A 24,836-nucleotide genomic window follows, 5' to 3' on the forward strand; every position below is an offset into this window, starting at 1 on the left:
TTGTGACTTGAAGTGATTATTTTAGGAATTTGTATATAGTTTCCCATTGTATTCTAGGATTTATTGGAATTGGACTAGGTAAGATCAGTCATGAGTAAATTTACTTATGAGAAATGGAATGTCAGGATTTCCATGTCTCTACCATAGGTTGATGACAACTTCCCTTAATGCAAGCAGTATTGGAGGGTGGGGCCAGGTAAAATTCAGGCTGCTGGTGTCACAGCTGAGAGCACAGACTGTGCCTGAGATAACGTGTCCTGGTCCAGACACCTCCGTCCTCATCGTAGAGGACGCTCTGCCTCATTGTCTTTACTGTTGTGACTGTGTGGACCGCATAACTGGTTAGGACAGGATTGAACCTTGCTCTTCCCACATCCAGAGAATTGTTAAGCTTCACGGGCTCATTATTTACACTGGTAGATATTATAAAATTCCCTTCATTGTGGGATAACCCTTGAGCAAACATGGGCTGTATGTAGAATTCCAGGAGTTGTTAGGGGTGATGGGAAAGGGGTCTGTGTTGACCGCACATTTCGGTGGCCCATCACTGCCTGTTGAGAAATGTTTAGAAACTGTCCCTCAAGTTCCTAACAAGTGTCACATGAAGTTACCACACAGCCTTTTGAACTCTCAGACGTGCAGCTCATTCTGTGGTGGATGGAGTGACGGGCAAGCAGCTCTTTCAACCTGCCCTTTGTGTAGTGAGTGCCCTTTGTTTCTTTGAGACATAGAACCACAAAACAGGCTGGCCTCAAACTCCCCGAGGTTCATGGTTGGCACTGAACCTCCATCTCCTACCTCTGCTTCAAATTCACAGGGATAGACCATGATTTTCTGCTTTCTTAAAAATGTATTAAACATTATGTATGTGGGTGTTTTGCTTGCAAGTAATGTTATGTCTTTAGTTAAAAAAGATGGGAATTTGGGCTTGCATGGTAGTGTATAGTGTTAGGCCCTTCTCGAATGAAAACTATTCACCCTCAACTCTCATTTGTGCAAGTTGGCCTTGAATATAGCTAAGCATAGCCTCGAACTCTTGATCTTCCTTCTTTCACTTCCCAAGTGCTAAAGTTATAGGCAGCTGCCACTTGGGTTCCACTCGCGATTAAGACTATGTATGAGGAAGTGTGTGGTTCTCACCTCCAACTAGGTGGTACACCCAGGAGAGCAGAGGAACAAAGTATTTCATGTTCAAGTGAGCGGTCCTACTGGGGGCATAGAGCGGGCCTCTTAGAGACTAGGCAGATCCTTAGGATCAGCGGTTAGATGAGGAACCTCTGTGGGTCAAGAAGGGGTTGTTGATGGTGGCGGAAGTAGCACGTGAAAGAACATAAACCACCTGAGCTCTGGCTCTGGGCTGGGCTGAGCTGAGCTGAGTGTGAAGACCTGATCCTCATCATCTCTTCAGGAAGGGGCTGTCATCAGAAGGGGACTAGAGGGAGGCAGTCCTTTTTGTTTGGAGACCTGGGCTGACCGCTGCAGTGGTGCAAAGTTAGCTTGGGCAGGTAAGATGGCTTCTGCCTGACAGGGCTACAGCATATTCTGAACCAGGCTTCTTGAGAGATTTGTCATTTTGCTTTATAGACACATTTTACACTGAAGCAGTGAGTGCATTGGGATGTTTTTATTTTTTAAAAAGCATTTGGTTCACTCAAACCTCCTACTAAAAGCCATGAGCATGTGGGATCATGGGCTGCTAATGGAGAGCCCATGGGGGTTTCCTGTTCCAGTCTTCCTGACGAGCTTGATACTTCATAACTTGTGCTTTCCTCTTCTCTCTAAGGTTGTACTTGTGTCTGGTTTTTGTTCATCTTTGCTAGCACTCAGGAGCGTCTCCCCCACTCTCCGCTGTTGGTTGCTGAGTTCCTTTACTAGCTGAAGTTGCCCTATATTTTAGTGAGTTGGTTGGTTATGTGGCTGTTTGCTGTTTCTTCATGCTCTTATTCTTACATCCCAGGCTGGTATAGATACTCAGAAAATATTTGTTTAGTGTAAATTGAAATCTGACCCCCAGCCCCGCCATACCCATGTTGAAGATTTTATAAGGCAGATTGACTAGTTGGAACTCCACAGTTGTAGAGCTGGAATGCCACAGATACGAAGCCAGAATTTCAGTCTTCTTTTCTTTTTTGTTAAGATTTATTTACTTTATTTACATGAGTACACTGTCGCTGTCTTCAGACACACCAGAAGAGGGCATCAGATCCCATTACAGATGGTTGTGAGCCACCATGTGGTTGCTGGGAACTGAACTCAGGACCCCTGGGAGAGCAGTCAGTGCTCTTAACCGCTGAGCCATCTCTCTAGTTCAATTTTATTGTTTTCTTAAGTGCCTCTTTCAGTAGCTTTACTAACATCCTCTCAACTCTCAGTAGTAACCTTTCAAATATGTTACCTTATCAGATCACCTGCTTCTACTATCCCCAAAGCTAATATTGTCATTAGAGAACCTTGAGATCCACAGGAAAATGTTACCCATTTGGCCGTGATCCACTGCCTGAAGCACATTGGGGAAATGCTTTGGGTATTTGCTTTAGGCTCTGACCAAAAACATTTCGCACATCCACATTTTCACTGAAACTTGTTGTTCAAGATAGCCTAAATCTGTGTTCCCAGTCTGGGCACTCATACCTGGCTCAGAACAATCTGATTTTCCTGTTGAGGTCTGAGCCAAACTTTATATCAACACCAGTAAATCCAATACCACTTTGGAGCAAGTAGTAAAAATTAAAAAAAGGTAATTGATACTTTGTATGTCTTGCATAATAGGTAAAAATTAATTTGAAAAGGATTAAACTATCAGAAAAAAGAGTTTTTGTGACTTAGGTTTAGCAAAGGGTTTTTAGGTGTGGTACCATGAGACACATAACAGAAAAAGAACAGTCGCACAGTGAGTGACCCTGACACAGGGACTTAACAACTTTCTGACAACTGTCAGCACAGGGTGGGTCAGGTGTTGGACCTTTCCTACTTCATTTCTTCTTCAAGGCCCAAGTCTTCCTCCTAAGCTTGCAGTCTCTAGATTCTGGGACAAGCACAGTGTCTCCCTCCTCAGGGCATTCATCCGAGAGGGTGAATGGAGCCAGATCAGTTCTCCCAGTTATAGCAGTGCTTAATATTAATATTAATAATTTACAGACAATGACCAAGGTGATCGCCTAGATCAACCTTTGCTTAATTACTTCTTGTCTGTGTCTCCATCCTCTGTAAGCCCCAGCTCATGCCAGGACCCGTAGACGGGCTTGTGACTGCACCTGTCTGTGCGTTTCCTTTCCCTGTGGCCATGTTGAAGAAGTCTTTCTCTTTGCTTGCTGCCGGTACTCCTTAATTTGTATGTTGGACTTGGCCAACCTTATCTGTTGGGGCTGCTGAGGCTTTTGCATAAAAATTCTGTTTTCCATTCCAGTGCTTGGGAGGCCAAGGGAGGAAGGCGGCCCTGAGTCCCATCCCAATCTGAGCTTCAGAGCGAGGCCCTGTCTCACAAAAGGAAACGGCGTGTTAAAGGCGTGTAGGTCCCAGCAGCTCTGCTGCAGTGGCCGGGAGAGCTGTGCCAGGCCTCTTGGTCCTGCTGTGCCTGTTTAGATAGACCATTGCAGTCTGATCTGATCCGATCCGATCTGATCCCAGGATGTGCCAGCTTGGAGCCCTTCTCCCATCTGTTCACAAAGGACTCGGACTTAATTACGTCAGAATAAGTGACCCTACTAGACTGGGTTATTCAGGACTACCCAGCTAGTGAAAGAGAGTCTTACCATCTCTTGGAATATATAATAAAAAATTGAGAAACCTTAAAAGAGGTAAACCGGACTCCTCCAAAGTCTCGATGCTTTGGAGAGGTATTTGTGACATAAAAGAGAAGTCACAGACTGGCAGAAAGAGAGAAGACTTTTCTATATTATATAAACATATTTGAAACTCCACAACAAGAAAAACATCAGTTTAAAATGGAGGGAGGATGGCTGGAGAGCTGGCTCAGTGGTCAAGAGCACCCGACTGCTCTTCCAGAGGTCCTGAGTTCAATTCCCAGCAACCACATGGTGGCTCACAACCATCTGTAATGGGATCTGATGCCCTCTTCCGGTGTGTCTGAAGACAGCTACAGTGTACTTATATATGATAAATGAATAAATCTTTATAAAAAATGGAGGGAGGAACTGGAGAGATGGCTCTATGGCCATCTAGAACTCTAGAACACTGGCTGCTGTTTTTGAGGACCTGGGTTCAATTTTCAGCTCACAACTGTCCAGCTTCAGGGGACCAGACATCTTCACACAGACACACATGCGCACAAGACATAATAGAGTAAGAGTAAACAAGTCATTAAGATGATGGGATGAGGGCTCAAGGAGGGGGACTGGGGAGGGGGACAACATTTGAAATGTAAGTAATACAGTTAATAAAAAAAGAGAAGAAGGTAGGACGAACAGCCTTAGTAAAGAGGAGGAGCACACTTGAGAAGCTTATGCTGTGCCTGTTATTGGGGTGGGGGTGGGGATGCAAGCAAGTGGGCCGTCTTCACATGTGTACTTGTGTACCACGTGACCCTAGTGTTCATATAAGTACAGTAAAAAACAAGTCCATTCAGAAACTTGTAGCAGACTTTTTTTTTTTAAGATTTATTTACTTTATGAGTACACTGTCTTCAAACACTTAACGCAGAAGAGGGCATCAGATCCCATTACAGATGGTTGTGAGCCACCATGTGGTTGTTGGAAATTCAACTCAGAACTTCTGGAAGAGCAGTCAGTGCTCTCAACCGCTGAGCCATCTCTCCAGCCTCTGCCTTTTTTTTTTTTTTTTTGAAACAAATTTGATTTCTTCCTTCCTTCCTTTTTTTCTTTCTTTCTTCCTTCCTTTTTTTCTTCCTTTCTTTTTTTAAATAAAAGATGTAAAAGCTATTTCAGTTTCTTTGACCATGGAATGGCTGAATAGTGATACATCTAGATGCTAAATCTTATGTAACAGTAAAAAGAGATGAACTATCGATAAAGGCAGGTAACATCTGAGTGTATTATGTTAAGTGACAAGGGTGACTCAAAAGCTTATAAACTACTAAAAGTTTGTTATACGGTGTTGCTTTAAGACCACGGTAAGAGGGGTTGGGGATTTAGCTCAGTGGTAGAGCACTTGCCTAGCAAGCGCAAGGCCCTGGGTTCGGTCCCCAGCTCCAAAAGAAAAGAAGAGAAAAGAAAAGAAAAGAAAAGAAAAGAAAAGAAAAGACAAGACCACTGTAAGAGGACTGGAGAGGAAGTCAGTGGTCTTTACCAAATTGGACAAAAAAAACCATAGAGAGCAAATTAGAACTGCCTCAGTGTGGGGCCACTGGTGTAGAAGCCTGCCTTCAGGCATACCTCAGAGGTCCTGGTGTAGCAGCTGGCCCTCAGGTATGCTTCGGAGGTCCTGAGAACATCCACGCAGTGCCTGGGATGGAGGGCTTTGAGGTAACCAAAAAACCTATGATGTCCTCTTTATGTGTAATCTAATGTCAGTGTTTCCATCCAGAATGCCGTAGAACTAAGAAGGTTGTCTTTCAACTCTCCCATCCACGTAGCTAGCTAAGCCTTGGCAGTGCAGTCTTGTCTGCATTTCAGATCTGGAAATGGCTACCACGGCAGCAGTGGAGTCAGAGGTGGCTGGATTGGCATTTGAGGATGCCTATTTTTGTTTGTCTCAACACACCCGCCCGTTTTTCTCATTAAAGTAATTTAAAAGTTGAAGTTTTCCATGTATATACATCAGCGAGTTTAATTATTGGAATGCATATAATAACAATGTACCTGGAATAAGGTTCTTACCAAACAAAAGACTCGATTTCTCTCTATTTGTTACCTGGAGGCAGGATGTCAGTATATATCCAAGGCTTACCTTATTCATGACCACACAAGTGATCTTCTCTTTCTTTTTTTCACTCTCTCCTCCTCCTTTCCAGGGTGTCATGTATGTAACTCAGGATTGCCTCAGACTTGCTACATGGCTGAACTCGATAGAGAGCTCAGCTGGCATTGAGCTCCTGACCATCCTCTTCCTCCGGGGTGCTGGGACTCCATGTGTGTGCCACTGTGCTCACCTGCTCGCTCTAGGATCTGCTCCCTGCCTCAGCGCCCTGCGTCCGTCCGGGCACGGGAACGTCTTACCCTTTGTTATGGTACTTGCTCTGTGGTCTGTGTTCTTCCTTCCTGTTTAGCAAGCATCGAACTCCAGCATCCTAAGCCTGTCTTCTTCCTCTTCCTGGCCTAGAAAGAGAAGATGTGTGTTGTAGCCTTCAGAGTAGGTTTTATGAGCTCAGCTCCCGGGCTGCGTTTATGTAAAAAGCCTATGTAGCATAGCAGACAGAGACCTGACACTTTGGAGGCCGCTTAATCAATACCTGTATTTTTTTTCTTTTTTCTTTTTTCTTTTTCTTTCTTTCTTTTTTGGAGCTGGGGACCAAACCCAGGCCCTTGCGCTTGCTAGGCAAGCGCTTTACCACCGAGCTAAATCCCCAACCCCTACTTTTTTTTTTTTAAAGTTCATTGATGTACTCTGGTTTGTTTGAGAGCCTGCAGTGGATAGAATTAGAAGGAACAGCCTGGATTTAGATTTTAAAGTCTGTCTTTTTAGAAAGGTCAGATGTATAAGTCCCACATGGCTGCCCTTTTTTGTGGCAGAACAGTGTCAGGAAAATCTAGTTGTTCTTTTCCTTCAGGATAACACGTTCAGAATTCCAACAGAACATTGCCTTGACCTTGATTAAACTGTGAATTTTATTTGAAAGTGAAAATTGGCCTTTTGAGAGCTATTTATAATGGTGTGATGGCAGTCTTTTTGCTTAGTGTCCATTTGAGAGCTGTGCAATTGAGTACATGGTTTAAATGGGACATGCTTTGGTCTTAATATTTAAACATTGACTTTAATTTACACAGATGATGCCTGTGAAGAAAAAGTAAAGGGTTGAATATTTTTATAATACTTTAGGATATATTCCTCTATAGCTTTTACTTTAAATATATGTGTGTGTGTGTGTGTGTGTGTGTGCGCGTGCGCGCGCGCCCGTGCAATGCATATTAATCACAGTGATAGTGTCATTTTGTTTTTTGAAAGCTATACATTTTGCTTTGGTGAGAGTTATGCTTTAGACATGTTTATGATATCGATTTCATTCCTTTCTATGCTGTATATTCTGAGTATGAGCGTAGACCACTTACAGTGAGTGTCCCTTGCTTGTTAGATACACTCCAACTCCTAGACTTTTAAGATCATGCTGTGTGTGGAAGTGGGTGAGCATGTGCAGGCTGTGGTGTCTGGAGTGCAGAGGACAGTGTGGGGCCTTGGCTTCCTCTATCCACTTCGGGGCTTGGGATTGAATTCAAACGTGCAGGTCATCAGGCTGGGTGACTGGTGCTTTTACCTGAGTCTCATTGAATATTCTGCCCACCACCCACCTCTCAAGGTAGCAGGCAGCAAAGCTAGGGTTTTGTATCTGTTAAAAGCTTTGCACTGCTGCACTCTAGCAGTGGGAATGTGTTTCTAGGGTGAATTTGGTAGAAGTGAAATTCTGAGAACATATATAGTTTACCTAGTACACCTGGCATCCTTCACATTGAATTCAATAATGAGTAATGTTTACTTGATTGGCTAGTTATTGTGCTTCTAAAGTGAGGTGTTTCGTTGTTGTTTCTCGTATTTATAATCCATTTGGGAAATAGGAAGAATAAGAGTCTTCCACAGATTTACAATTATATATATATGACTGTAGGCATCACTATTCCCAAGAGGACGATTTAGTAGGTCCATGAATCATTAGAATTTGTGATCCCACATAACACTTAGCAGTGTTAACACTCAACATGATTAAGATTGACAGATGATTCAGGGAGAGAGGAGTCATTGCCTCCAGTGTGCGCCCACTGATGACCTCACCAGGCTCCAGTAGATAGCCCCAATCTGTCAGGCACACATATGGCCCTGGTAAAGAAGGTGAGTTAAGAAACCCAAAAGTTAATGAATCTGGGAAGGGGACTGGTAGGGAGGAGGGGGACATGACAGATGGGTGGGAGAGTTAAAAGAGGAGGAGAAGAGAGGGTAATAGGAATGTATTGCAGACATTTACAAAATTGTCAAAGACCTGTCTGTCTTAGCCATATCTGCCTAAAATGCTGTTTTTTATGTGACTGGAACCCAACTTAACGCAAGGCTGAAGATGACGACAATGGGGAGCCATCAGCTCTGCTGCGTGTGTGTGAATGTATGTGTGTGTGTCTGTGTGTATCTGTATATATGTGTGTGTGTCTGTGTGTGTGTATGTGTGTGTGTCTGTGTGTGTGTCTGTGTGTGTGTCTGTGTGTGGGGGTATTTATCTGTAGTCCCAGCATTTTGGGGACCAAGGCAGGATGAGTTTCATGCCATTCATCAATTTGCTTCAGACGCCAGACTCCACAGCCAACAGGACAACAAAGCAGACTGTTGGCTGAGGTATTTGTGGTACTTAGTAATATCTTGTAAAAGCAGCAAAGCTGTGGAAGTTGTTTTTACTATTGCTGCTGAGGAAGGTTTTTATAGAAGGGGCCACTGATGTGTGAGGTGAGAGTTTTAGGATTTACAAGTGAGAGAAGTGATAATTGGTGAAGTCCCTGAGGAGTTCTGTGTGAGTGCAGTGACATAAAATGAATCTTGGTAAATAGACAGGCTTTATAAATAGCTCTATAAAGTTTAATATTTTTCTTCAAACATGACATACAATGAAAACTTTGTGTTGAGTTTTTTTCATTTGTTGAATCTTTTAGGACTGACTATAGTTTGTTACATTACATCTGCCATGTGAGAGGCCAGGAAAGAACTACTTTACCAGTCAGTCTCTGTCTTGCTCTCTCACTCTCTAGAGTCTCATGTTAGCCCAGGCTGGTCTTGAACTTGTGAGTCCTAGTTAGTGGTGCCACCACTCTGTTTTTGCCTTGCTGGGTTTCTATCTGACAGGCACTCTTCTGAGCTACACCCCTAGCTCTGCTTTGTTAACTCTTGATTGTCCACAGAATGCCTGGGCATTCTTTTGTTGTAACCTCCTCACAGGGTGGAGCCTTCCTTCTCTGGACTCCACTCCCTTTCCTCAGTTAGAGCAGAGCCATCCTTTCTCTGCAGCCATGGATCTAGGCCTCTGGCTTTTTATTCTCTTAACTGCCCACATTTGCTATGGAATCTATGTTTTATTGTTTTAATTGAGAAAATTTAAAATGACTTGTTATTTTTTAAAACTATACTTTAGTAGTTTTAAAAAAGCTATTCCCAGTGTCGTACAATCATTACATTATATAACTTGAGAATATTTTCATCCCTCAAAAATAAACCTCCTTATTTTAGCAGAAACTCCTTTGTAATGCAAAGATCACGCTAACACTTTGTCTAGATGAATGTTTCTACTTGGGACAGTGCTTTCAAGGTTTATGTGGTAGCATGTAATCACACCCTTTCTGTTCTGTGTGTATTTGATTTTATACATATATGTACATATGTATCACATTTATAACCATCCTTCATCAGTTGATATATGTGCTGTTTCTTCCCTCTACTGTGCAGCTTGGTCCCTTACCCCTGAGGCTGGCCTGGAACTCACTGTTTAATTGAAGATGTCCATGAACTTGGGATGCTCTCCTCTACCTTTCAAGTGATGGGAGTATAAGTGTTTGCCACCTAACTTTTTTTTTTAAAGAATTACGTTGATTGACTTATTGTATGTGCATGCATGTGTGCATATACATGCCACAGTGCTTGCTGTGTGGAGGTCAGAAGACGGTTTGTCAGAGTCGGTTCTCTCAGGTGTATGAGTTTCAGGGATCAAACTATAAAATACCAGACTTGGCTGAAAATACCTTTCCTGGCTGAATCATCTTGAAGGCCTCACCTGTGGTATTCCCTCCCTCCCTCCCTCCCTCTCTCCCTCCCACCTCCCTCCAAAGTTTCTCTCTAGCTCTGCTGGCTCTCCTGGAATTCAACTATGTAGACCACTCTGGTCTCAGAGTCACCTCCCTTTACCTCCTGAGTGCTGGCATTAAAGGCATGCACAACCATGCCCTGGGAAAAGTAGAGTTTGTAAAGTACGATTGGGATCCTGCAGGCCTGTAAACTTCATCTGACCGCTTCCCTAAGAGGCCAGTAATAGTGAGAAGCAGGGAGAGAGTTTCTTTGGTATGGATGCATTTTTTTAGGACTGAGGAGAGGAAGAATTGAAGCAAGTCATGGATGTAATTGAGCGGTCACCGTCTCTGCATGGTCACCATCTCAGCTCTCAGCCCTGTGCATGGTCCCAAGAAGGTCTGTGTTGCTGCCACAATGATGCTGCTCTCTTGGCTCGAAATGATGCTTAACTGCTCATCTGGGAAGTAGTCTGCCCTTCCGGGCTTTTTGTCTGGGAACACAAGGTGCAGGTTTAGTAAGCTCAGTGATGTGCTCCAGTCACAAGGAAAGAGTGTAAGTGTGAGCACGTTAGGAGTGCCGTGTGCAGGCACATGTGCTGCACGTGTGTGGAAGCCAGGACAGCTCTTCTGCTGTCCTGCAGGAGGTGGTGCCTCCTAGAAACACCTCACCCAGGCAGCCATCTTGCAGGTCCATTTTTAGGTAATTTTTTAGTGTGAACTAGGAACTTACCTGCACTTTTTTTTACATGCCACTCTCCACTTGTTTAACACCTTTTGTTAAGAAAACCTGTTTTCCCATTGAATGATCTTGGTGTCTTTGTGGGAAACTGGTTGATTGTACTAAAATTTTTCTGGTATCAGGTCTATTTCATGGACTCAGAGCACTGCTTGTGTGTGCTCTCTTAGTTTCCTCACTATAGTTTTGTATTAACTTGGTTTCTTCTTTCTTTTTTAAATTTTGGTTAGTCATTGTCCCGTGTATTTTCACATATGAGATTAAGACTTAGCTATTTATTTCTGATAAAATTGGTAACTTGAACTTTGGTAGGAATTACATTGAATTTTTGATAAATGGGAGTAGTATTCCTGCCTTTAGTGTTTTTCCCGCACTGAGATTTTGTGTTTGCACATGTGTGTGCATGCTCACACGGGTACACACGTGTGTAGCATGGTGGTCAGAGCACAGCTTGAGATCAGTTCTCTCCTACCAGGTTGGTTTTAGAGACAAAGGGTGGATGGTGCGGCCTGGCAGCAGCTCCCTTACCTACTATCCCACCTTTCCAGCCCTGGCGCCTTAGTGGAATCATTTACTCTGTGACCAGATCTTTTGATTTGGGGGCCTTGATTTCTTCAGAACATGTTTGACAGTTTTCAGCATACAGCTGCCCCTTCTTGGTTGGATTGTTACTAAGCAGTCCGTGTTGTTGTTGTTGTTTGTTTTGAGGCAGGTGTCACTATATATGGCCTTGGCTGGCCTGGCACTTGCTATGTCGACCAGGCTATCCCTGAAGTCACAGAAATCCACCTGCCTCAGCTTCCTAATTGTTGAGGATGAAAGCATGCATCATGTTTGGCTTTTTTTAAAATGCTCGTATGAGTGCTTTCTCTTCATGTGTTAAGTGGACCACTTGTGTCCAGAGGCCATGCAGACCAGAGGAGGGCACTGGCTACTGAGGGACTGGAATTCAGTGAGCTTATGAAAAGTCCAGGTAGCTGTGAGCTGCCACCGAATTACTACGAACTAAACGGAGGTCTTTTGCAAGAGTAGCAATGCACCCCTATTCTTCTGAGGCTGTTATGATGGAGTTGTTTGTCTAGAATATTGAACAAGTTTCTTCCGGCCACAGAGTTTCATATTAAATGGGAATTATACTAAGAATATACTGTTTGTACACATGCCTGTGACCCCATCACTTGGGAAGTATAGAAGGGAGAGTCAGGGGTTCAAGGAAAGCCTTGACTAAATAGGGAGTTGAGATGAGCCTGGGCTCCTGGGTTACATGGGACCATCTGAAAGAATAAAAAAGAAGGGGTTGGGGATTTAGCTCAACGGTAGAGTGCTTGCCTAGCAAACACAAGGCCCTGGGTTCGGTCCCCAGCTCCGGGAAAAAAAAAAAAAAAAAGCAAGAATAAAAAAGAAACTCAAGAAAGCAGTCTCACTTGTGCAGTTGCTTAAGAGGATTCAGTGAGCTCATGAAAATGGCTTTGTGGTTGTGACAATGGTCCGCCACCCATATAGGGTCATATATAGCTTGGTAGTACTTGGATGGAAAACTTACAGTGTCGTGTTCCTTCCCTAAAATATGAAAGTTAATGGGAATTGCCGGTTATGAGCACTTAATTAATTGTTCCTCCTTATTCTCTTAAGCAAGGTTCCCCCACCCCACCCCCACTCCATTTTTGAGATGCCATATAGCTCTGGCTGACCTGGAACTTGATTATGCAGTGTGGCCTCTAATTCACAGTGATCTACCTGCCTCTGTACCCTGAGGGCTGGGATTAAAGGCAGCTTATTTTGATAGGATTTGTTTTATTACAAGTGTAACATATAGATAAATGCCTTTCTGTAACAATGCTGTCACCTGTTAGAGGAGTGTTTCTGTTTGAGATAATGAGTGGTTTTGGCTTAATAAGACTGTTGGAAGTGGGTGTTTACTGCTTTGGTGAGTTTTGTCCCTTCTCTCTGCCCCCCCCCCCGTTATTTATCTATTTTTATTTTTTTGTGGACCTTGACTCTATAGTCTTATGCTACACCACAGCCTTGCACCGCTAAGATAAATTAATAGCCCATAGTTCTTTCTATGCAAAGATTGTAGCTAAGACGTAGTTTACGTCTTTGTAGTCATGGTGTTAGAGAAGATTAAGAATAATCTTAGTTGTTTAACATCTATTGCAAAAGAACTTCATTAAAATAATACATTCTTCTGAGTAGTTCTAAGACTGTATCATGTCAAAACTTCACAATTAATACGTTTTGTGTGAGTAGTGCAGAGAGTGTGTTAAACTTGGTTTCAACTTGGCCATCTTTGCTGTCAGCCTGAGTGTAAGAGATCCCAGTTATCAGAGAACTTGTGTCTTAACCAGCAGAGCCAGATGCCTTTGTCCAGAGGAGAGCTAGTGAGAGATGATTAACTATTCATGACTTTGGCTGTGGTGTGAAACCTGTAGCTGTTTTCAAGGATTAGATTCCTTACACCTCAATGCTAACTAAGAGCAGGGGCAGTGAAGCCCAGTGCAGGCAGCACCCATCTTACCGTCTCTGTCCTTGTACACTGAAGTGAGCTGACCCAGGAAGGGCAACTTTTTACGTTACCTGTGCAGCATTTAGCTGGGCAGTGTCTTTTCCCCCTGTTTACTTCTTACAACCACATCTTCTTTCTTGGGGGTGTGAAGGTTAGGGGTTAACATTTGATGTGGCTAGACTCACTTTTCAAAAAGCAGCACAAAAATCTTTAATGCCAGCCATTTCTCCTACTTATACAAGGCTGCGCATGGCTCTTACACTCTGTAATCTCTGTACTTGGCTACACACTGACTGAAGGCTAGCCTGGACTACATACTCTGTAATCTCCGTACTTGGCTACACACTGATTGAAGGCTAGCCTGGACTACATAATCTGTAATCTCTGTACTTGGCTACACACTGACTGAAGGCTAGCTTGGACTACATACTCTGTAATCTCTGTACTTGGCTACACACTGACTGAAGGCTAGCCTGGACTACATACTCTGTAATCTCTGTACTTGGCTACACACTAACTAAAGGCTAGCCTGGACTATATAAACTGTCTTCAACAACAAAAGTCGTGTCAGAAGGAAAAAGCTTTCGCTAATGAATGATGAGTGGCACAGCATCTGCTTTGGAAATTCTTCCTCAGAAATGAGGAGGCCTCGGGCCGCCAGACAGCCGTCTGGGGTAAAGAGCTTCCATGCCAGCCTGCTGACTTGGACTCAGTGCTTGGAACCCACAGTAGAAAGACAGAACCAATCACAGCCGAACACCTGAGTCCCCCTTGATGATGATGATGAAGCTGCAGATGCTTATAAAAACAGTCAGTGGCCAGCAGGATGGCCACTGGTAAAGGTGCTCACTGCTCACTGAGCCCTGAGTTTATTACCTGAGTTTATTTACCCACATGGTAAAAGAAGCGAGGCAACTTCTGCACGGGGTCCTGTGACCTCCATAGGCACGCACACCTTGGCATTCACACCACCAAACACAAACAGAAAGCATGATAGTTTTAAAACAGTCAACCAAAGAGACCTAACAAGGGTGAGGTACTCCCTCCTGCCCCCACTGCCCCTCATTCCTGTTTCATTTAGGTTTAGAGTAAAAGTACCATCATCTTGTGGAGTAATACAGCTCTATGTGATCAGGATTGTGAGTATGCAGATGTGGAGGCCGGATGTGCCTCTAACCATTTCCACACTTCTCTGCCTTGTTGGTTTTTTTGGGGGTTGGGGGTGTGGTGGCATGGAGCTGGGATACAAATTTTAGGTTACAACCGGAAAATAAAGTTTCTTTTTTCTTTTCTTTTCTTTTTTTTTTTTTTTTAATAGTAGAGAATAGTTTATTCAGGGCAGAGGGAAGGGAGTTGAGAGGGTAGGAGAGAGAGAAAGAGGGAGGGGAGTATAGGCTGGCTATGAGCTTGTGGAGAGAGGTTGGGAGGGAAATGGGGAGAGAGGGGGAGCAGGAGGAGAGGACAGGGCAAGAGTGGAAGTAAAATTCCCTGACACACACTTTACTGGATGTCTTTTGGATGGTAAGAGCTCGTGCTGAAGAGCATCTGCAAACTGCAGAAGGACCTTATTGTTTCTGGTGTTTAGTGTGTGACGAGTAATTTATTCCTGGTGCTTTCCATGTTGTTGATTGTTAAAACCTTCTAACCTCGGTCTCTTCTCAGGGTTTTCCTTGGGATTGTAGCTCAGTAGCTGTGTTCTCTGTCTGTTTATGAATTCGCTGTCATTTGCAGATTGTTTCTGCATTGCTCTGGATTTGCGTTGTCCTGGTTTGGAGAGTGGATGGAGGTCAGTTGTAACTAAGGATGGTTGTTTCTCTGCTCAGTTCATCACTTATTCTCTTTGTATTAGTACAAATTTTGCCTTAAGGTTTTTTTTTTTTCCCCCAGATCTGAGGACAGAACCCAGGGCTTGCTAGGGGAGCACTCTACCACTGAGCTAAATCCCCAACCCCAAGGTTGTTTTTTCTTGTATTATCATGACAGATAGTCATGATAGTCAGAATAGTATTGGCCCCTCCCTCCACCCCCTCCTAAGGCTTTGGCCTCTCAAGCGCTGGCTAGTTAAGCAGGCCTCAGCTTTCTCATAATTCAGAGGGCTGGGTTTACTTGGTACCTTTGTGAAGAGTCTCTTCTATGTCTCCTTCAATTTCAAGTAAGGGCCTAGCCTTGAAAGGGAGTAGCATCAGTGTGAGCATGGCACCAGCAAAGCTACTGCAGGTCTGCCCTGTAGACCTTCAGAGACTCCTAGGCCCAAGCTGAGCACAGGGAGAGTAGATCAGCACAGTCTGTGAAACAGAGGCAGTTGTACTGCTTGCAGAAACGGAAGTGGAGTCAGGGAGATAGGAAAGCCCATCGTTGGAGAGAGTGTGTCAGTGGGGGGCGGGGGGGGGGGGGAACTGCCTCTGAGCACCTGGTAACGGGAACTAACTTTCAGAGCCTCGCTGCCTTCTGGGGCAGAGTCATGAGATGAATATACATTTTTAAAAATTTTAAACATTTAAAAATTATTTCACAGTTTTATTATTTATTTTGATTATGCTCCTTCTAAGTCTCCTTCCTACTTTCATGTCTTTTTGGGGTTTGCATGAGCATGAGTGAGGGATTTACTTGATTAAGGCAGTGACACAGTGGCTCCAGCCCGGCAACCATTAACTCCTGTTGCTTCTCAGGAGTGAGACCACATGGACTCCCTATCATGGATGCTTAGTATGCCTAGACTTGTGGGAATCTTTTTTTTTTTTTTTTGTTAGCACTTTCCAGACTTTATTACTCTTCCTCAATATTTAATTTTAGAAATTTATTTTATTGTGTGTGCCTGTATGTTTATATGTCTGTATACTCAGGCTTGTGTGTCAGAGGAAACCTTTTAGGAATTTGGTCCTCTCCTGCTAATCCCAGGATTGAGTTCCGGCCTTCAGGCTTGTGTGGCACAAGCAGTTTTACCACCAAGTCACCTTTAGGTTTAGACTCGGTATATCCTTACCGCCCTATGGTCTGAAGGATGGAAACACAGCATGGCTCCACACAAATATAAGGCAGCAGTTCATTTTTTGTGATTCATTTTTGTTTTATGTGCATTGATGTTTTGCCTGGATATATGAATTCCCTGTACCTGGAATTACAAACGGTTTCGAGCTGCCATGTGGGTGCTGGGAATTGAACCTGGGTCCTCTGGAGGAGCAGCCAGTGCTCTTAACCTCATGAGCCATCTCTCCAGCACCGGCAACTAATTTTTAAAAATAGTTCTTACGCGGCTGGAGAAGGCTCAGCAGCCAACTCTGCTTTTCCAGAGGTTCTGGGTTTACTTCCCCGCACCCACATGGCAGCTAACAGTAGTGTGGACCATCAACCCCAGGGATTCTCTTCTGGCATGTGTAGGCATAAGCACAGTGCACAGACATCCAGGTAAAATACCATATACATAAAATAAAAACATACCTCAAGTAAAACCAGGTGTACAGATGGCTATGTAAAGGATTTGTCAAGTAAAAGAAAGTTTTTGTTGGAATCTAGGAAGTGCTATATTCCTAACTTACTGTGTCACCAAGGTTAAGGGCCTCATGCTAGGTTTGTAATGAAATCAGGAGCGGCGTCTCACAGTCACATCTTCTGTGGCTGCTGTTATTAGGAATCATCTTTGGTTTCCCTTGTGGGTTTTTTTGGTTGGTTTCTGGTCACAGTGTGTTCAAGTATAGAGACACAAAAGAGATTAATTCTATCTTGGAAGATACGTTTGGGAGGAGTTTGTGGTCCAGAGTGAAAAAATGAGTTATTGGGCTGGGTGTGGTGACACACATCTTTAATTCCAGCACTCTGGAGGGGAATCTCTGTGAGTTTGAGGCCAGCCTGGTCGTCTATAGACTTCAGGACAGACAAGGCCTTTCTCTCTCCCCTCCTCCCCCTCCCCCTTCTCTCTCCCTCCCAGAGAGGGGGGAGGAGAAAAGAGAGAGAAAAACAAAACAAACAAGCTAGTGAGTTACGTAGGTGAGAGATGAACTGTCCCGTGATGTTTTAAGGAAAGAAAACAGCGTGAGAAGGTGTGGGAGAGAAGGCAGACCATCAGAACTTAGTACGTTGAGAGGATAGCCTGTCTAAAAGGGAGAATGTGGGAATTCTTCCTAAGAGAGACAGTGGGGTGCATTTGAGAGTCTTCAAACATTGGTGGCTTGGAAGATGACTGGTCCTGTTGTTCCTGGAGCTCGACTGTGAAGGCCTGTGGTGTGGGCGGGAGTGGGAGATGGCAGTCTCCAGGCCTAGATAAAGTAGACATGGGGCCACGGAGTTGCCGAGTCCACTTTTAGATATCGTGCACATTTGGTGACAATTCAGTGGAAACTGTCTGGGGAGATTGGAGAATGTACAGGTTGGGTTACAGTTCATATATGGTTATTAATAGTGCCCCATAGGGTATAGACGTGTTTGATGAATGATACAGGTTCTGTAGGTATCCTCAATACATAAGAATAGTGTGGGTAAGGATAATCCCATGAAAGACCTACAGTTGCAGAGAATTACATACATAAAAGCAGTTAAAGAATAAACAGTGTCTGACCCCACTGCTTTGGAGAATGGACAAGACTTACATCCCCCTAAATTTTGTGTAGAAACTAAAATAAGCACATACTTTCTCTGTAAAGAAGCATCCTTTATGGTGTGAGTAGAGACAGAGTTATAGGCCATGCCAGAGGCTGAGTTAGAGGCTCGGAGGCGGAAGGATCTGATTGTAGCACTGTCGAGTGCAGCACGTGGAAGACAGATTAACAGGGATACAGATAAACCCGAAGGAAAACAGTCGGTTGACGGACTTTTTAAAAAGTTTTTGCAATTATATTTTCATTTGTCCATTTTGTATTTGTAGCGTTCTGCATATGCCATGGTTTGTGTGTAGTTGGAAGTTTGAGAGGAAGTTCTAGGAATTTGTTCTCTCCTTCCACTATGTGGGCCCTGAGGGTTGAACTCAGGTAGTCAACTTTAATGGTAGGTGCCTTTGTCTGTTCAGCCATCAAGCCGGGCCCTAGGTTGATGAACTTTAAAAACAAAAACTGTTGGTATAGAAATACAAATGGAGGGCTGGAGAGATGGCTCAGAGGTTAAGAGCACCGACTGCTCTTCCAGAGGTCCTGAGTTCAATTCCCAGCAACCACATGGTGGCTCACAGCCATCTGTAATGAGATCTGATGCCCTCTTCTGGCCTGCAGGCAGACATGCAGGCACAACACTGTATACATAATAAATACATATTAAAAAAAAAAAAGAAATACAAATGGAGACTGATGGAGGAATAGGTTTCTGCAGGGTTGGTTGTACGGCTGCTGTTTGTGGGAACCAGGGAGCCAAGTGGTGGGGTGGAGTGGGGCATAGTGTGGTAACGGTGACGGTAAAAGCAGATTGGATTTTTTCAACCATTTTATAGATGAAATTAAAGTTTAGAAAGGCATGAGGAGCACTGTTGCGAAGCAGGACAGGAAAGCTGGTAAAAATTAACTAACAAATGACAGTTGGGTGAGGAGGCCTTCTCTGTCATTCAGAAGACTGAGTGAAAGGAACCACCTAACTGTACAAAAGATATAACGTTTCTGACGCTCCTCCTGTTTGAACATCCTTACTTCACCCCCTCTCCCCTCAACAGGGTTTTCTATATAACAGGCCTAGAAACTTGCCCTGTAGACCAGGCTGCCCTTGAACCCACTGAGATCTGCCTGCCTCTGCTTCCCAAGTTAAAGGCAGCCATCACGGTGCCGAGCTGTTTCGGGGATTTTTAAAAGGTAACCAGGCCTAGCAATGGTAATGTTATAGAAGGGAAGGCATGTAGGCCTCCCAAGGAGTGACACTGACAGTGGGTATAAAATTCTTCCGGAATCGCTCACTGTTTCCGGAACTAAACAAACGTGATGGTTTGGAGAGAACATGGACATCCTTCCTGCATCACTGCGACAGGCTGTGCGGCTCCACTGCCTTAACATGGTGTTTACCTCAGGTTTTATCTAGACATAGTAAAGTAAGAACTTAAAGAGACTCTCTTTGCAATAATGGTGGTTCAAGCACAATCTCATTCTGAAACATCCAGTCAAAAAGCGTAGCGTGCTTGGGGTGTGGAGTGAGCTTCCACTTACAGTAGCACGCTGATTAAAGCACATGGCGACACTGATGATGCTCGGGGCAAGAAAGTGGGCTTAAAATTGTGGAAGCAGCAGTAAGGCGGACAGCCTGTGCCTCGTTGGGTCCTTCAGTAAGTGTGCATCAAGGGGAGAAGGGCTGTGTTAGCCGGTGGGAACAGGCTCCCAGGGTCCCCACATGCCATGCCTGACTCGCCTGGGCTTTGCGTGGATTATTTAATTAATTCTCCACAAGTAGAAATACTTATCCCCATTTTATAGATGAGGAAATAGAGGCTTTAGAGAGTATGGGCAGTTTCCTGAAGAGCCCATGGTTTTTGAAAGTGAAGTGTTTCTAAGTCCCATGCAGAGATGTTTCTCTTTTGAAATGAGGGGAGCCTTTACTAAAACAGTTTCCCTGTAGCCCCTGCGCTGGGCCCTGTAATTTACCTCAGAATTCTCAAGGTAAGTTTTATTATTCTAGCAGTTTAATTTTATTATGTCTATGGGATGAGGATATATGCTTAAATTAGGAAAATCCCTTAACACTGGGAGAGAACTTTCCTACTTTTATTTTTTCCTTACGTTTTTTTCATATTTTAACTCTATTGCTGTAGTCAGCATTTTAAACCATTGTTTTGTTTCTAGGAAATATGCGTGCATGTGTGCATGCTTACCCTCCCACCCCCGACATTATTGAGGTCTGCTTTGAAATTCTGACATCTTATAGGTTTCCAGTGATAACAGTTTTAATTTTAGTATGTGGACTTTTTATTACAAATGTATATTGTAATTAAAAAAATAGAGTGAAAATACTTTTTAAGAACAGACAAAAGAGCCTTTCCCACGAAGTGAGAACACCGGGGTTACTCAGTGGAGATACTAAGTTGCTGGTGTGGTTTAAGGCAGCTCGCTATATTTACCGTGTCTTTTGCCTTTGCTGTGCTCTTTTCACTCTGGCCTGTAAGTTCTTCTCCTACCTAACTTGGTTCCAACAACCATCTTTTAATTAAATTGAAGTTGCACTTAAATTTCTGATGTAGGTGGCGTTGCCAGTCCTTCCTAAAAGGACAAGAATATCCTCTCTGCACGGTACCTGGGTGTTGCTGTTCACTGTGTTCTGTGAAGGAGGAGGGGAAAGTGAGGTGTAAAGAAGTCTTTCTGAGAACATTAGGGACCGATGTTAAATTTGATTAAAAACAATCAGGAAATTATAACATTTTAATCATTGAGTTGAGGTTTTGGCTTAATATTTCATTCTTAAGTGACAGAAATGATTCACTGAGCCATATTTTTTAGGGCCAATCAAATAGAAGCAGCCAGGGGTTGCATATCTGTTCATTGCAGATTGAAACATTGTAATTTAGGCTTCTCAAATTATTTAGTATATTGAGTTTAGCTGTTAGCATTTCATGTTTGTGTTGTAATTTGTTCAATTTGAAACCTTTTAATAAAACCCGGGTAGTTCTACCTTAAAAAAAAAAGGACACCCCTCTGCTTAAAGGAAGTGGTGCTTCCTGCTTTCATAAACAGTCATGTGCATAGCTTAGCAAGGCCTGTGCTCTGGAGCGCCGTCCCTTTACAGCACCATTGAATCCCAGCCCGAACAGAAGTACTGTGAATCCTGTGGCCTCATTCTGAACAAAAGGGATTAGGGAAGAAAAATCTCTTGATATAAGGCTTGTAAGCAAGGGCGGGCAATCTTGGTTGTGAATATTTTCTGATTTTTCCAGAAATCAAGCAGAAGATTGAGCTGCTGATGTCAGTTAACTCTGAGAAGTCGTCCTCTTCAGAAAGGTACAGCTACATCTCTTGCATGAACAATTAATGGGGCAACATTGCCAAGAAACAAACAGGACTTACCTTTCCCTTGTCAAGTTTGCTATGGAACGTGTTGTACTGCATGCTGGCGTTGTGCTGGATTGAAGATGTGTATTTGGGCAAGCCGTTCTGCTTTGCGAGGGGAAATTGATTTTTTTAGAAAAACAGTCAGTCTAATCAGCTGCAGCATGCGCACCATAACACAGCAGATCGCTGGCTCAAGTGTGGCAGCTGCTGAAAGCTTAAAAAATAATTTAACCAAAAAAAAAAAAAATCTTGCTTTTTAAAGGACGTAATGAGATTTTTGTTCTTGTATTCTGAGGTTGCTGGTATATAGAATTCCCAAGGTTATTTGTAAATATCTAGCTTAAACAGTTGATTTTTTTCCCTGTAATAAGTCTATATATATTTTTAATGAACAAAGGGAGTGCCATTTGTACGTAGCTTAGGAATGCAAACCCACAGATTAGTCACATCTGAAAAAGAGATCTGATGTTTCTTCAAGTGTCTGCCAGGGAAGAGTCCCTGCATGCAGTGATGGTTCACGCCTGCAGGTAAGGACAAAATGACTCACAAGTATTTTTAAAGCAGTTATTTTATCTGTCATTCTTAGGATTATACCTGTAACGAGATGTTTCATGAAAATTACCGTTTTGCCTCATAAGCAAAATTAAGATAAAAATATCTGCTGTAAGAAATGAGACTAAAGTTCCGTATTTTGATAAGTAAATTCTGTGTTCACTTGTGTTTATTGAAATTGTGAGTATACAGTATGTATTCAGAGTGTTTGAGATTGAGGTTCTCAGGCAGACAGTTGATGGTTACCTTTTCCTTTTCCCTATCTTACCAATTTATAGTTAATGTTGACAACTGTATTTAAGCCATATTGATTTATCTTTTCTACGGCTAATTTTTCAGCATTGTTGTTCGTAGATTGAAAATTTAGGAAAATAACGTGGAAAATTAAGTTGGTGGTAAAGAAACAATACAGGAAAAATATTGTTAAAACCAAACTAGAAACTAGCTGATCATCTGAGGCAGAATGTGTGCTAGTTTCAGGAGGCCAGCTCTGCAGGGAAAGAGGTGACTCCGACTTCTTAGTGTTATTAGGTGAAGAGCTTCTGTTACAACTTTGGTTACACGTGAGGATGTAACTACATTCTGTAGAGACTGAAACTAAAAGGTAACTAAGAGGTTTTGTGCTTTTTTTCTTGACCCTTGTAACTTCTGGTTTGTGGCTAGCCACCTGATTTCACTCATTCTGTTTGCTGGGCTACAAAAGGGGCCTTCAGCTTGGGGAGTATCCTGCAGAAAGCTGCTGTGGATGGGAACGTAGACAAGGGAGTGCGCTGAGAGCCGGCTAAGCATCAGCTACAGAGGGAGAGTTTGCTACTAGCACTGTACTTAATGAGATGACCACATAATTATGCATCCTTCCCGGGTAGCGTGAGTTTTTATTGGTAAACTGATGGGGGAATACAGAAGATCGCTCTCTCTTAAAAACAAGTTAACTTTTTCTCTGACTAAAACTCAGTCTATGAAAACGTGCTCTACAGTGTTTCCATGATTTTACTTAGGCTATGTGGTTATTTGAAAGAGAAGAGAGCACCTGTTGTCATAACTACAAAGTTTTGAGACAAGTGTTGTTGACGGTGACTTTGTGCAGCCTGCCTTGCTGGTTTTAGTAGGTGCCTGAGTTGTATTAAGCAGGTGTGATAGTCTCACTGAGGTGATGAGTATGATTTATGCATCAATTAAAAACTTTGTAAGCATAAAATGTTTAATTAATTTAAATATATTAAAACAAAATGTGCCTTTTCTCTCCATTTCATTAAAAGCTGTATTGTTTGATTTTTTAATTTATTTGAAGCAGTGGTTCTCAACTCTAATGCTGCCCCCTTCAATACAGTTCCTCAAGACCCCCAACCATAACATTATTTTTGCTACTTAATGTTGCATAACATTAATCTTGCTACTGTTACAAAGTATAATGTAAATATCTGTGTTTTCTCATGGTCTTGGGTGACCCTGTGAAAAGGGCTAGTGACTTATGGGTTGAGAATTGCTAATTAAAAAAAAACCCGTAAAAGAATAATCTCAAGTGTAAAAATTATCTAGGGGTTGGGGATTTAGCTCAGTGGTAGAGTGCTTGCCTAGCAAGCCCAAGGCCCTGGGTTCGGTCCTCAGCTCCAAAAAAAAAAAAAAAGAAAGCCTATTAAAAAAAAGGGGGCTGGAGAGATGGCTCAGTGGTTAAGAGCACCGACTGCTCTTCCAAAGGTCCTGAGTTCAAATCCCAGCAACCACATGGTGGCTTACAACCATCTGTAATGAGATCTGATGCCCTTTTCTGGTGTGTCTGAAGATAGCTACAATGTATATAACAAATAAAGATTTTTTTTAAAAAAAATTATCTAATACCGATGTCTTATCCAGGATGTGGATGTAATACCTTGTAGTGTCATGATAGCACTCATCACATTTTTCAATTAGTGTTAGCCAGTTATTATACTTCTAAAATACTTTATTTGAACTCTTAAAAAATGACTTGGTTTAAAAAAAAGAGAAAAATAAATGGGTTACAGTTTTTTTCACAGTAGCTTAAGATCGTTGAGATTTTCCTAGGTTTTGGCAAGGCTCCAGATGCCTGTCGGGAGGTGGGGCAGAGCAGCCTGGTTTCTTTTTCCATAGAGGGAGAAGCTGTGTCACCAGAAGGGATCACTCCTGTACCCTGTCCCTGTAGTGTTCTAAGAGGGTCTTGTAAGAGTGAGTGCTCTTGGCAAGGGCAGTGTTTCTGAATACGGAGTGTAGTAAGTGTGGAATCTGTGCTGGGGTGTTTTTAGTAACCCTTTCTTCTTACATTTTTAACCCATTATGTGGGAAAAAGCTATATTGGCTGGATTTTGTTGTCGTTGATATACTTTCCTAAACTAGGAAAAGCATTATAAAAACTAAGCTTAATTTTATAGACTTTTGAGGACTTCTTCCTTGAAAATAAAATTAATTAGTCCAAAGTAAAATTATAATGGAGACTACTAACAGATCACAATAGCTCTTGAGAATAGTTTTAATACATTTAGCTTAGATAAAATGGTGGAGACCCATAAGAATGGACCTCAGTAGAAGAGATGTGTAGCCCATGTACATGCCCCATTTTGGAAGGCCCGCTCAGAGACCAGAATTAATGCAGCTCAACCTAGCTACAGTTTAGTTTTAGATGTTGTGTCTTGAAGAGAGAAAAAAATGTTCCGCTTACTTCTTTAAAGAGTAACAGCAGAGAATGTTACTGAGTGAATGATACCTTTAAAACAGGTGATGTGTCTTGTAGCCAGTTAGGAGGGGGCCTCTGCTGCATGAGAGTCCTCGGGAGGGTCCAGGAATAAACCCCACTGCAAGTGTGTCTTTCGTCGGATTGAGTGCTTGCAAATGAGTGAGCACGTTGGTGTGTTAGCACGTTGGTGTGTTAGCGTGGTGAGCATGTTGGTGTGTTAGCGTGGTAATGACGCTGCCTAGACATGGTGTTTTGTTCACTCCCGTTTAGTGTAGTAAAGCAAACTGAATAATTAATGGCAAAACTTACCTTTTCCTCTTTACCTCTTTTGCCTTACTGTAGCACTTCCGGAGGTTGTGGGATGGAACACGGGGTGAGGAGGAGGAATAGTGATCATGGCTAGGAAACCGGTAGCAGTTACTTACTAACCAACCTAGGCATCATTTCTCCTGATGGTGGCTTGCTTGTTGGTGCTGGGAATCGAAGCAGATACTGCTTCTTAATAGGTCGAGGGAGGGAGAGC

General features: G+C 42.9%; 1 protein-coding gene across 19 annotated transcripts in view; it reads left to right on the plus strand.

The window, feature by feature from the left end:
* Srpk2 (SRSF protein kinase 2) overlaps positions 1-24,836 on the plus strand; it is a 191,363-nt gene that overhangs the window by 51,971 nt on the left and 114,556 nt on the right. For 7 of the 19 annotated variants that reach the window (XM_039107232.2, XM_039107226.2, XM_039107229.2 and 4 more), the window contains one exon: positions 20,958-21,021. The exons of 8 other annotated variants lie outside the window; for them this stretch is intronic. In XM_039107232.2, coding sequence (XP_038963160.1) covers positions 20,984-21,021 — 38 coding nt within the window. In that variant the 5' untranslated portion in view covers positions 20,958-20,983. Of the gene's footprint in view, positions 1-14,429; positions 21,600-24,836 lie in introns of those variants that run through there. 4 more of the 19 variants (XM_006235903.5, XM_063285703.1, XM_063285704.1 and 1 more) reach the window with 3 other exon arrangements.

The sequence above is a fragment of the Rattus norvegicus genome, chromosome 4, assembly GCF_036323735.1.
Source record: "Rattus norvegicus strain BN/NHsdMcwi chromosome 4, GRCr8, whole genome shotgun sequence".
Lineage (NCBI taxonomy): Eukaryota > Metazoa > Chordata > Mammalia > Rodentia > Muridae > Rattus > Rattus norvegicus.